At 35.5% G+C, this 13426-nt stretch overlaps 1 protein-coding gene across 5 annotated transcripts; it reads left to right on the forward strand.

Moving 5' to 3' along the window:
* The first annotated feature begins 385 nt into the window (after window positions 1–385).
* LOC110824191 (Eukaryotic aspartyl protease family protein) lies at window positions 386–10068 on the forward strand. Of its 5 annotated transcripts, XM_088213059.1 has the most exons (8): window positions 386–1972; window positions 2640–2721; window positions 5794–6020; window positions 6155–6447; window positions 6590–6810; window positions 7349–7522; window positions 9443–9530; window positions 9624–10068. In XM_088213059.1, the coding sequence occupies exon 1, from the start codon at window positions 528–530 to the stop codon at window positions 1920–1922; it is 1395 nt and encodes a 464-aa protein (XP_088069185.1). In that variant the 5' UTR covers window positions 386–527; the 3' UTR covers window positions 1923–1972; window positions 2640–2721; window positions 5794–6020; window positions 6155–6447; window positions 6590–6810; window positions 7349–7522; window positions 9443–9530; window positions 9624–10068. The 5 variants fall into 5 exon arrangements, with proteins under 5 accessions (XP_088069185.1, XP_088069184.1, XP_088069183.1 ...); XM_088213058.1 differs by having other exon boundaries at window positions 7349–9530; XM_088213057.1 differs by having other exon boundaries at window positions 7349–10068.
* Window positions 10069–13426: the final 3358 nt, after the last annotated feature.

Raw genomic sequence — 13426 nt, forward strand, 5'->3', positions numbered from 1 at the left:
TACATATATAGTTTAAAAACATAAGTTAAGTTTTGCTTATTTTGTTGATGAAATTAAATTAAATTTGAAAAAACAAACGAGTCTACATACTCTGTATATATATATATATATATATATATATAGTTTTGCTTATTTTGTTTATAAAATAAAATCATGATAAATTTAATTTTGAAAAGAATTGTGTTTTAATTCTAAATTAAATTCATATTTGATTCAAATTAATAGGATATTTTTCTTAGTTTTATTCAAAAATAAAAATAAATTTATTATTATAAAATTAAATATATTAATATTAATAAAGAAAATACCAACAATGCAGCAGTTGGTAAGTAAAATAGAATACATAGTTGGGTTAAAACCAAACTGGAACCTATTATGTACACGTAAATTACAGCCAACTTACAGCGCAAAAAAGAGCCACGTGCATCTCTTGTACGGTCTTCTTCAAATCCGGAAAAACGCGTCCCTTCTCTCTCTCCATCCCTCTTTACACCTCACTCCCTTCTCTCTCTTCTTTCCCCACATCAATGGCGTCACCGTCTTCTATCTCTCCTTTCATTCTCTTCCTTTCCCTCTTCTTCTTCACTCATCTCTGCACAACCCAACTCACAGTTGATGCTGCCAACAAAGAATACCTAAAGCTCCCATTGCTGCATACCACCCCATTCCCCTCTCCGACTCAAGCCCTGTCATTAGATACCCACCGTCTCTCTCACCTCTTTGCCTCCTCCCTCCACCGGAAAAAGGTCAAGTCCAGACCCCCACTGAGGTCACCTGTGGTTTCCGGCGCATCATTCGGCTCCGGCCAATACTTCGCCGATCTCCGTTTGGGCTCCCCGCCCCAGTCTCTCCTCCTCGTCGCCGACACCGGCAGCGATCTTGTCTGGATCAAGTGCTCCGCCTGCAGAAACTGCTCCCTCCATGCCCCGGGCACTGCATTCTTTGCTCGCCACTCCTCAACATTCTCTCCCTTTCACTGCTACGACTCCGAGTGTCGACTCGTCCCTCACGCCAGTCGGGCCGAGCCCTGCAAACACACCCGCCTCCACACCCCCTGCCGCTACGAATATTCCTACGCTGACGGGTCCCTCACAACCGGATTCTTCTCCAGAGAAACGACGATGTTGAACACCAGCTCAGGCAGAGAAGCCAAACTGAAGAACCTTGCCTTCGGGTGCGGATTTCGGATCTCGGGTCCGAGTCTTTCGGGCGCCAGCTTTAATGGGGCCCAGGGGGTCATGGGCCTGGGTCGAGGATCCATTTCCTTCTCTTCCCAACTGGGTCGCCGATTCGGGAACAAGTTCTCCTACTGTCTCATGGACTACACACTATCTCCACCGCCGACTAGCTATCTCATGATCGGCGGCGCCGCAAAGGACGTTTCGAAGAAATTGAGAATGAAGTTCACTCCCTTGCTGGTCAACCCTCTGTCCCCGACATTTTACTATATAAGAATCAGAAGCGTCTTCGTCAACAATAAGAAATTACGGATTGATCCTTCTGTTTGGTCAATCGACGAGTCGGGTAACGGCGGCACGATCATTGACTCGGGCACCACCTTGACGTTCTTAGCGGAGCCAGCTTACGGTCAAATCCTGACAGCGTTTAGAAGGACAATGAAGATGCCATTATCCAGGGAGCTAACCCCGGGTTTCGACCTTTGCTTTAACGAAACCGGAGTGTCGAGGCCGAGTTTTCCAAGGTTGAGATTTGAGCTCGCCGGTGACTCGGTATTCGCACCGCCTCCGACAAATTACTTCATCGATACAGAAGCCGGAGTGAAGTGCCTAGCTATTCAACCAGTTAACCAGGAGACTGGATTCTCGGTAATAGGAAATCTGATGCAACAAGGATTTCTTTTGGAGTTCGATAGGGACGGATCGCGGCTCGGTTTTTCACGACGTGGCTGCAGCGTACCATGAGACGAAGAGGTTTCTCAACTCAGTGAGTTGGTAGATTGAAAATTATTTGGGTAAGCACCAAATCCTGCTCATTTCATATTTTTTTTTTTACTTTTACCGAAAATTCAATCTTTATCTGAAATTGAACAGAAAGCGAAATTAATTTTGGGCATTGTCTGGATTTGGTGAACATAAATTAACGAATGGGGGATTTTATTTATTTAATTTTGGATATTTGGACTTTATATGGAGACTCGTCAATTAAAAAATTAAAAAAAAAAAAAAAAAAAAAGAAGAAAAGAAAAGAAACCAAAGTGAGAGAGATGTTTTGTTGCTTTTGGCTTGTGGTGTTTTTTGTCTGCGTCTTATCACGTGATTTCTTTTTTCCCTGTTTTTGTTTTTTATTTATCGAAATGTATTTCTCTATATAGAATTTATTTATATTATAATTTTTTAATTTTTGTATCATATTATTTTAATTCGATAGAATTATGAATCTTATCTAAATCTTTGAAATTGTATAATGTTTTTTTTTTTTTTTTTTTTTTTCTTTATACTCAATTTTATGATTCTAATGATGTGACATGACTATATTTTTGGATTGAACTACCCACAATGGACTTCAATTTTATCTAATCTTTGGATTGAAAAAAGAACATCATGAATAGTTATATATGAACAAGTTGCATATGTACTGTTTTATTTTTTTCTCCTAAAAGTTATATGAATATTATACAGTCTTTTTTACAAGAAGAAAAAAGTATAAGAAGACAAATTGGTTGAAGATGCTGCCTTTTCAGAGTTATTTCATCAATAGCTGGTATGGATTTGGAATTAAATCATTAAATCTATGTTTACTTATTAATTAATATGCGCAAGCGAGGAATTAACTACATGAAATTTATTGGAAATGTCTTTTATGGGTGGTTTCAAATTCGAAATTCATAATTCAACTCACACGGTATGAACAAATTTATACTTTCGAAAAAATTAAATTCAAATTTTTAAATAAAATATAAAAATTGTAACTATAAAATTATATAATAAACAATAATAATATAGATTATACTTTCTTTAACATAAAATTGATTACATATTGTGATACTAACATAACAAAAAAAACAAAAGATGAGTGATTGGCATGGCAGAGACAGCTGTGAAGATGAGAGCGTAGGTAAAGCTTCTTTACTAATTCCTCTCACGTGTTTAGGACATGGGGCCTTCCTTTCCACTCTGCTATGACATTACATAACTCCTTTCTCTCTCTCTCTCTCCTCTATCTTCTTATCTATTTTTGAAAATGTACTATTTATAATCTTATCAACATCTTTTTTTTTTTTTGTACAAAAAGTTCTACTTGACCTGTATGTATATATATGTATGTATGTCTGTATAACACACTTGTCATAAACTTGAAGTAGAATAGTACGCGAGAGTATGTAAGAAATCTTTCTTCAAATTCAGCAAATTAAAAGAGTTTTTATTTATAGGGGTAGATGAGATCATCAAATCAAAGTAAAAATCAATCACAAAATTACTTTGGAAGTTGTTAAAAGGAAGAGGTATAATCATGAAATTTTGAAGAGTTCATATTACTCTTTATTTAAAAACAAGAGTACAATATGTATTAACTCCCACTTATAAAAAATATCGTTTTACTTCTCTAAGCAATGCAAATCAATATTTTATACAAATTTTTAGAACATGGTAGTAAAGCCTCGAAAAGAGAATTTTGGTGAGGCATATTTTATTATATCACCTTCAATATATTCTCTTTTTAATCATTAATCTCAATCATATACATCGTCAAATTGATTCATAAATAACAAATATTTTTACATTATTTGAAATAAGTAATATTTATTATTTATTATTTATTTTGTAGACCACCATGATATTGTTATGTCACCATAGGCGAACAGATAGTCTATTTGAGATCTAACTACGTACTGATTAGATAACTATCCCCATACGTAAAACTAATTAATTATTATTTTTATCATTTTTTATAAAATTAAGTTCAAAATCTATTGTTTTATTAGAGATATCTAAACATATATTTAATCTCAGTCCAATATTTTTTATAAGGGAAGAACTATATCTTACTACTACTAAGTTTACAGAAAATGCTATACCAAAAGCCAAGTGTTATTAGCGAGATACATTAGTGTACCTATTGCATTAATATATGGTACTTCAAGACCAAGTAGTTTTTCATAACCCTCGTGTCAAAAAAGATCTTTATGCACATTAAGTGATTGAGCAACCATAATAGTGATTAATGCATGTACTTTTATTATTAGAAAATTGTTTTAAGATTTTTTCTATACCTCATTTGATGAATATGAATTTCATTTGCTAAACGTTCAATTTATAAAACAAGTTAAATTCTATTTTTCTAAGATATTTTATTTTGAATTCTTTTTTAAAATAATAAATTATTTTCGAAAGTTTTTCAAAAATTTCAGTTGCACTTTGAATAATTTGAACCTACAGTAAAATGAAAAATTGATATGCAATTTTTTTAATAAAAACACATTAATGCATTAGATCATTGTTATAACTCTGCTTTAATAATATTCATTAAAATGGTTATAACACGTATCTCCATATTGTTTTAATTTATACAAAGATCTTTGCAATTTAATAAAATAGTTTTCTCAAGAATTTATATTTCATGTTTCAAGCATTTTAAATCATTTGTTGATTTTATATGTATATATCGCTATCAATTGATCTATATAAATATAAAGTAAGTACATATATTAAATGCATTTTAAGATTTTTATTTACTACTATACTTAGAAGCTGTTGGAACATTATAGTGTGCATCACTAGAAAATATATTTTTTTATAATCAATATCAAATTTTTGTGAAAATCCCTAAGCTATAATCGAGTTTTATATAAGACAACTTCGTTGTTTTTGTTTCTTTTTCTTACAAATACTTATTTGTAGCCAAGTAGTTTTATGTCATTAGGTGTATGAATTATTAGTCTAAAAACTTTTCAATTATCAAATGAGTTCAATTATGTTTGTAACATATTTTTCTATTTTGTCCAATCATTTCTATGTCGCATATCTCGAAGGATTTAGCTTCAATATCCTCATTATTTTCTTCCATAATATTATGCATTATATGAGAAAAATTGTTGTCGATAATGTATTTTCACATTCTCAACGAATTCTAGTAATGACATAATTTATTAAGATCTCATTATCATCTTTTTCGGGTACTTGAATTTTTTCTGAAGTTTTATGACTAATTATGTCAATGGACTCTTGAGGAACACCTGCCTTCTTAGCTCATGAATCTTGGTTGTCAATTTCTTATTAATTTGGACATTTTGATTATTTATGCATTTTGTTTATGTGAATTTTTATCTTTGGAACGGACTGATCTACCATGCTTGATACGTGTTTTTAACTTATTTATAATATTAACGGATTGTTTGACATATATATTAATACTAATTGACAAATTTACCGTTGACATATATGATTTAGTTATTCTTTTAAGGTAAATGAATGTATGTGTAAAGAAACTTAACCAGGTAGGGTAGAGAGCATTTAATGCTCATTAATTTTTCTGTTGAATTTATTTTGAATGGAGTCTTGTAAATATATACACACACAAGGAAATGAAAAGAGGGGATAAGGGTGGTCTTTGGAAACATTAGAGGCCACCAGCTGTATCCAACTTTTAAACATAAAAAATATCTGGACCCTTCATTTTAGGGTTATAATCTGAGCAGTCCACCTGTCCATTTTGTTAACCTTCGCATTTCCTTTTGATTCTTTTCATCTGTTTCTCAAGATGAAGTTAGTTTGCTTTCGGCCCTTCGGGTTTCTCCTTATCTCTTCTTTGACTCTTTGAACTCTCTTGTTGTAGATGCTTCATCTTGAACAGAAGCCGATGATTTGTTGAAGTTCCTAAGGGTTTTGTGAGCAAATCCACGAGCTATTCCCTCGAGGTGACATGATTTGTTTCAACGAAGCCCTTTGGAACCTGGTTACGTACTATGTGGCAGTTGATGTCAAGATGTTTCGTTCTTTCGTGAAAAACTGGATTTGCTGCGATATACTCGGCTGCTTTGTTGTCGCAGTTCAATGTTACGGGTAAGTGGAGTGTTATTTAAAAATCACGAAGTAGATAGGTTATCCACTGAACTTCACACACCGTGGATGATATACTTCTGTATTTAGCCTTTGTAGAAGACTTACTCATCGTAGCTTGTTTCTTTGATTTTCAGGAGATCAGTGTAGGCCCAAGGAAGATGCAGAAGCCCATGAGCGATTTGTGGGCTATCGGACACGATGCCCAGTCTGAATCATAAAAAGCTTAAACTTTAAAGTCATTCTTTCTCGGAAGAAGATGCCTTGCTCTGAATATTGCTTTAGGTACCTAACAACGTATAGTGCGGCGTTGAGGTGTGGCCATCTGGGTTATTGCATAAACTGACTGAGATGTTGAGTGGAATATCGGGCCTGGTGAAATTAAGATAAAGTAAACGGCCAATTAGACATCTATATCTCTCTGGATCTGGTAAGATCTCTCTTCCTTTGTATTTAGTTTTAGGCTGGAAGGCAGGGGAAAGTGGCTCCTTTTGCATCTTTCATCTTTGTATCTTGCAAAATATCTCTGGTGTATTTTTTTTTACTGATGTAGATTCCTTCTTTTGACCTAGCTATTTCGACTCCAAGAAAGTATCTTGCTTGGTCGAGGTCCTTGACTGTGAAGACTTCATTCAAGGCGCTTTTGATTCCGTAAATCTCTTCTTCATTAGGAACCGTGACAAGTAAGTCATCAACATACATCACAACTACAACGTGGTTTCCTTTTGTTCCTTTTGCGAATAGACAGTGGTCAGCTTCTGACTTGGTGAAGTCGATAGATTGAAGCTTTGAGGTAAACTCCTTGTTCCACTGGTGGCCCACTTGTTTTAGGCTGTATAGGCTCTTGGTTAGACGACATACTTGCTTTTTACTAGCCTTAAAGTAGCCCTCTGGAGGTTTTAAATATAGCTCTTCTTCCATAAAACCATGTAAGTATGCGTTGTTGATGTCTAACTGGTATACTAGCCAATCACTTGCGACTGCCACGACTAAAAGTAACCGAACCGTGACCATTTTGACCACTAGTGAGAAGCTATCATGATAGTCTATGCCGAACTCCTGATTGTAACCTTTAGCTACAAGTCTTGCTTTGTATTTATCAACTAATCCATCGACATTGTATTTTATTTTGTATACCCATTTTGAGTCAATTGTTTTCTTTCTTGTTGGTATTGCAGTTAGTTCCCATGTTCTATTTTCTTCCAGTGCGGACAGTTCGGCCTGCATGGCCTCAACCCACTTGCTGTCCTCTTTAACATCCCTGTATGACATTAGTTCTTTGGCAATAGACACTTGTGCAATAAAATTAACATAGTCGTGGTTGTATGTAGGTGAGGTGGACATGAGGAAAGGAAGCTCAGGCATAGGTTGTTCATTGGTGTAGGCGACAGAGTCTTCCATCCAGGCAGGCTTGTTTTTCACCCTGATGCTCCTCCTCACTTCAGGTTCTTGGGGAGTGCTGGTTGGTAAAGGAATTTCTTCTCTTCTTTGTGGCTAGTTTTCAGGTGTGTTTACTATGTCGTCATTTGGTATTGGCAGTGGTGTGTCGTGGTAATTTGGTTTAGGGTATTCTGTTTCATATGGGAAAATATGTTCATGAAATATGACATCCCTTGACAAAAGCGTTTTTCTATTTTTTATATCATATAATTTGTAAACCTTTGCATCGAGTACATACCCTAAGAAAACACACTTCAAAGTCCTAGGTTCAAACTTATCTTTTTGAGGGGTGACATTTGTAGCAAAACATAGACAAATAAAGGTTTCAAGTTTGAATAATACAGTTATTTTTTTTACAGAATTTCGTAAGGAGTTTTTCATTTTAAAACAGGGCTTGGTAAATCGTTTATTATGTGTGTGGTTGTGAGTATGGCTTCATCCCAAAAACTTTTGGGTAGTTTTGATTCGAACATCAGTGCCCTAGCAATTTGTAATAAGTGTTTATGTTTCCTTTCCACCACATCATTTTGCTATGGTGCGTATGTATAGGTTTTTTGATACATGATACCCTTTTCTTGGAAATTGTTTTTGCATGAGGTGTTTATGAACTGAGTGTCGTTGTTTGTGCTAACTGTTTTGATTGTCTTCTAAAATTGATTTTGTATTAGATTGTAAACATATTTCAAGGTACTTGGTACACTCATTTTTTCTTTTAATAAATAAGTCCAAGTGGCTATTGAAAAATCATCAACTATAATTAAAAAATAAAGTGTACCAGAGGTACAATTAATCGGGTATGGTCCCCAAAGGTCAACATGTATTAAGCTAAAAATGTCACTAGTATTGATGAAACTTTTTAAAAAAGATAAGCACTACTGTTTTGCCAAGGGGGCATATTTCACAATCATGTAGAGCTGCACTGCCTGGTAACTTTAGACTGGGAATGTGGATCAATTTTTTTTGTGGATGTGTGGTTGAGTCTTTGTGCCATAGTTGTAGGTTGTTTTCTTGGGTGTGGCTGATGTATGCTTTATTAAGGTTAATGTCTTCACTCAAGGTGTACAGCCCTTCATTATTGTTTCCTTCCTCAATATTTTGTTAGTTGTTAAATCCTATACAAAACAATGGTTAGGATAAAAGAAAATATAGGTATTTGTAGCTTGGGTTAGTTTTTTGACAGAAAAAAAGGTTGCAAGTGAATTTTGGTATATAAAAGACATCCTGTAGAATTAAGTTTTCACACAGCTTTATGGTTTTTTTGTGGGTTGAATGACTCGCGATTCCATCTGGTAATGAGACAGGCACTATAGGTTCTAGTTTAACGGGTTTTGAAAGTATTTTAAAATCGTGGTATATGTGTGATGTGGTACCTGTGTCTATTATCCAAGTTCCTATGTCATAATAGGTATGTAAAAAACAACATTTAATTTGCTTACTAGGGGGGCCAGAGTAGCCCACGCACCCTGCCGATTCTGCCGTGTTTACTCCTTGGTTCTTCAAGTACTTGTTGATCTCCTGTTGTATGAGTATGGACATTTCTGTGCCCCAGTTTGTATTGGATACTTCTGTTTTGGTGTTATCAGTGACATTGTTTGCCACTGCATTAGCCTTTTCTTTGTTCCTTTTCCCTTTGAGTTCTGTAAACCATTTTGGGTAGCCATGGAGCTTAAATCAAATGTTTTTTGTGTGTTATGTGTTTTTGCAGTAAGTGCATGCCCTGCTGTCCTTTTCCTTTTATCAGTTTAGAAAATTTGGATTGTCTTTTAGATTGGTATAAAATGTAGCAGGTGTCCCCTCAAATGAGTTACTATTGTATACTTTCCTCTGTTTTTCAACACTAATAACCATGAAATAAGCTCTATTTACTCTGGGTAAAGGGTCCATGATCAATATTTGGTTTCTAACAAGGTCATATGAGTCATTAAGACCCATTAAAAATTGGATTAAGTTGTCGGTGTTATCTATTTCACTATGTTGTGTTGCAGCATGGTAGCTGCAAGCAGGTGAGGGCCTTAGGTGTGTTAACTCATCCCACAGCCTTTTGAGTTTTGTGTAATAGGCTGTGACAAAAAGGTTAGATTGTGTGATGGAACTTATTTTATGTTTTAGCTAATACAACAGAGGTCCGTTGCTCTCACCATACCTTTCTTTTATTTCATCCCACAGGTTTTTTTGCTGATGTGGTGAATAGGAAGGCGCTAACGAACTCTTTGTTCATCGAGTTCAGAATCCAAGAAACCACCATACTGTCTGTTTTGTGCCATTGTTCATATTTTGCAACATCGGGTTTGGGCTTTCTACATCTGCCGTCGATGAGGGCGAGCTTATCCTTGGCTCTAAATGAGATCACCATGGCTCGACTCCAAAGACAAGTAGATGGATCCATCAAGTATGGTTGTGATGAGCTACATTCCAGGCTGGTTTGAGCTTAGGAGTGCCAATACATCTGTATTAGGGTTTGCCATTGAGCAGTAGGGTAATATTGTAATGTAGAAATAAGGAGAATCAGTGCTTATCACAGGCACTACTCTGATACCATGTAAAGAAACTTAGCTGGGTAAGGTAGAGAGCATTTAATGTTCATTAATTTTTCTGTTGTATTTATTTTGAATGGAGTCTTAGAGATATATACACATACAGCGAAATGAAAAAAGAGGATAAGGGTGGTCTTTGGAAATGTCAAAGGTCACCAGTTGTATCCAACTTTTAAATAGAAAAAAAATATCTGGATCGTTCATTTTAGGGCTTTAATCTAAGCGGTCCACCTATCCATTTTGTTAGCCTTCTCATTTTCTTTTGATTTTTTTCAGTATGTGTTAGCTGATTTACTATGTTTTGTATATAAATTATCTTTTGAACTTGTTCAAATTGATTTGTTTAATAATCAAGATACAATAGGATAATGCATTTCAATTGATTTCTTTATTCAACTATCTATTTTCTTCCCTTAATATTAGAAAATTTGTCTTATTAAAATGATGATCAACAAATCGTGCTGTAAAGATTTCTAATAAGTGATTTTAAAAATTTAATTATATATAGGGAACATATTTCTACTCTTATTTAAACACCCATTTTAATAAGCATTCGTGGAGCAAAAGAACATATACTGACCATTCTAATATATGAAATATTTGGCTCCTGATAATAAGCTAATTATAAAGAAGAGGACTTGTGATAACTTGTTGGCCTCATGCGTATAAATACTTCTATAAAATAACATGACATCAAACAAAGATATGGAGTTATATTTTGCAAAGTAATGATTTGACTATAGTTGCAAGCGTTTAATCAACGATTTATTTAAACCAATTTGTGTATGAACAAGAGTTATAAAATTTATACAAATCAAAGGTTTGCTTTCTTTTTGTACTATTTATACATATGGTATTTGTTATAAAATCCCAACAATACTTAATAATCTAATTAACCTTGTTATATATCTAAACATTAACCTTGATACATATAAGTATTCCTTTCAAATAATTGACCCAATTTAATTACCCAAAAAGAAAATTTAGCTTGTTTTAGTGAATTATAAGTTTACAATTACATTTATAAATTCTTAGAAAATTATCATTTAACTTAAAGATATACTTTATTATTGCAACAGTATAATGATCCAAGGGGCAAACAATACACCTCTAAAAACAAATCTTTAAGGTTTGGGAAGAGTGATAAGAAGGACCTTATGTGTATATATGGTGAACTAAACTAAATTATTTTGTACTTATATAAAAATAGAAGATTTTGTAGGCATTCCTTCTAATCATAAAAGTTATGGGACAAATGGTAAGTCCTCAAGTAAGAAAACTAAGCCCTTGTTCGATATTATAATATAAAAAGTGATATGTTTCAAATGTAAATGAGATGAAGAAACCTAAAATTCCTATATTCTTATGGTTGTTTTATATAAGTAGACCGCTTATGATTGATCATAAAAAAATGTATTTTAAATATCAAATTAAGAGCTAATCGTATAAAACTATAATAATTGTAATGGCCCCGGAAATTTAAATGGAATATATGTATTAAAAATGTCAAATGCGGAAGCGTAATAAAAATTTTGATTAAAATCCCTTACACAATAACCAAAACGTACTCAAAACATGAAAGAACAAACTAACTAAAAGAGATACTCGAGATAAGAACTATAAATATAGCTATGGAGTCTTTAGGCGTCCCCTTCGCCTTCTTCCTGCGAAACGGGCTCGGGAATAATGTCTTTCTGATCTGAAATGGTTAAATAAGGAACGAGCTACACCAGCCCAGTAAAGACATCACACTATCTCGCTGCCACGGAACTAAAGGTGGGTAGAAAATAAGAAATAACCAATGAAGCATAATTTATAACAAACTCGTTTATTAACATAAAAACCTTTACTGTCCACTTACCTCGGTGAGATCCATGAAAACAACATGTGAAAGTAATAACATTATCATTATCATGAAATCATATAAACTTTATAACATAACACTTATCATACCTTTGCATTTCAATCATTAAACAATATATTTTCTTCTTTAACTAGCCTACTAGTATCCACGGGGATCCATAAGGGTCCCGTTACCCGTGAACCCTTAACATTTATAACCTGATTCCAGGGCCGTCCCCATACCCCGTCCGGTATGGGCGCCAAAACTATGAACCTCAATACCATGTCCGGTATGAGGGTGAAACGGGCCGTTCCCATACCCCATCTGGTATGGGCGCCAAAACACATAAGGTCTCCATGCCTCGTCCGGTATGAGAGACCACCTTCCCGGTAGGGTTCCATACGGACCCGGTCCATCCACCATCTCCCAAGATACCTAGTCAGGCTGTCCACATTATCCATTTATCAATTCACATAACATTTTTGCCTTTTTCCTTGATCTTAATCATCCAATCATACACAACATGTAAACCAGTAATTGACACCAAACAAGACAACACAGTATCGGGTTCACCATAATACACACTATAATAAAAAAAAACCATGATTCATGCATACGAGACCATAACATAATTACATCAAACATCATACTGTATTTAATACTAAAAATTAGATCAAACAATAACAAACCAACACTGTATCGGACTCGGCCTCCATTAACAACCTTAATCAATTATACATCTATAAAGTCATACAGTACAGTTTAATTATTTATTTAGCTTTAATACCGTGATAGAAAATAGGATGAGGGGTCCTTACTGTGTTCGGGGTCTGAATACGGCTCTACAGTGCGCCTACAGGCTGTTCCTAATTTTCCTGAATTTTTTTCAAAAAACTGAAACGCACTACCGGTACCTGCACGTGTCTCAAAAAATCTCAAATCAGACCTAGGGCCCCTTTCGGCCAATATCGCAACTCCGGCACGGCGGCTCCTTACAATAAAACAACCCTAGGGCCCTCGGTGGGCCAAAAAATCACGAAAAACTGAAACTTACCGGCGGCAGTGCCCTCGGGTGCGGCGGCTCCCCCAGTGTGAGTCGTGTTTTGATGTTTGGCTCCGATTAACCTGTAGAGAAAAGAACGGTGATTACAGTGGTATAAAATTTGCATCGAACGGAGGTCGGGAAGGGCCTCATCGGAGGCAAAAACCAAGGAGGGGCGCGGCGGCGCCGCTGGGCTTTGGCTGGGTTTTTCGGCTGTTTGGCCGGTGGTTTGGCTCCGGTTTCACCATAGGCGGACTCAGCATTGAAAAACAAGCAAGGGGGAGAAAATTTACCTCGATCGGCGGTCGAAAACTTCTCCGATGCGGCGGCGGGTGGCGGCGGCCGACTCCTCCGGCGTCTGGTTATTCTTCTCCAGTGAGGCACTGGCGGCTAGGGTTTTTGTGGTCAAGTGTGGATGGGGTTATTTATACCCTTTGCCTTTTAATCTCAACCATCCATCAAGATTTAATCTGGACCGTTCGATCGCGATTTAATTGGGATTAAATCTGGGCCGTCCATCGCGATGCAATCTGGGCCGTCCGTGCCTGAT

The sequence above is a fragment of the Carica papaya genome, chromosome 2 (assembly GCF_054855325.1).
Source record: "Carica papaya isolate Zhongbai chromosome 2, ASM5485532v1, whole genome shotgun sequence".
Taxonomy (NCBI): Eukaryota; Viridiplantae; Streptophyta; class Magnoliopsida; order Brassicales; family Caricaceae; genus Carica; species Carica papaya.

What these genes read in the sequence shown, in the direction of transcription:
- LOC110824191 (XM_088213057.1), top strand. Translation starts at nt 528, where the DNA reads ATGGCGTCACCGTCTTCTATCTCTCCTTTCATTCTCTTCCTTTCCCTC.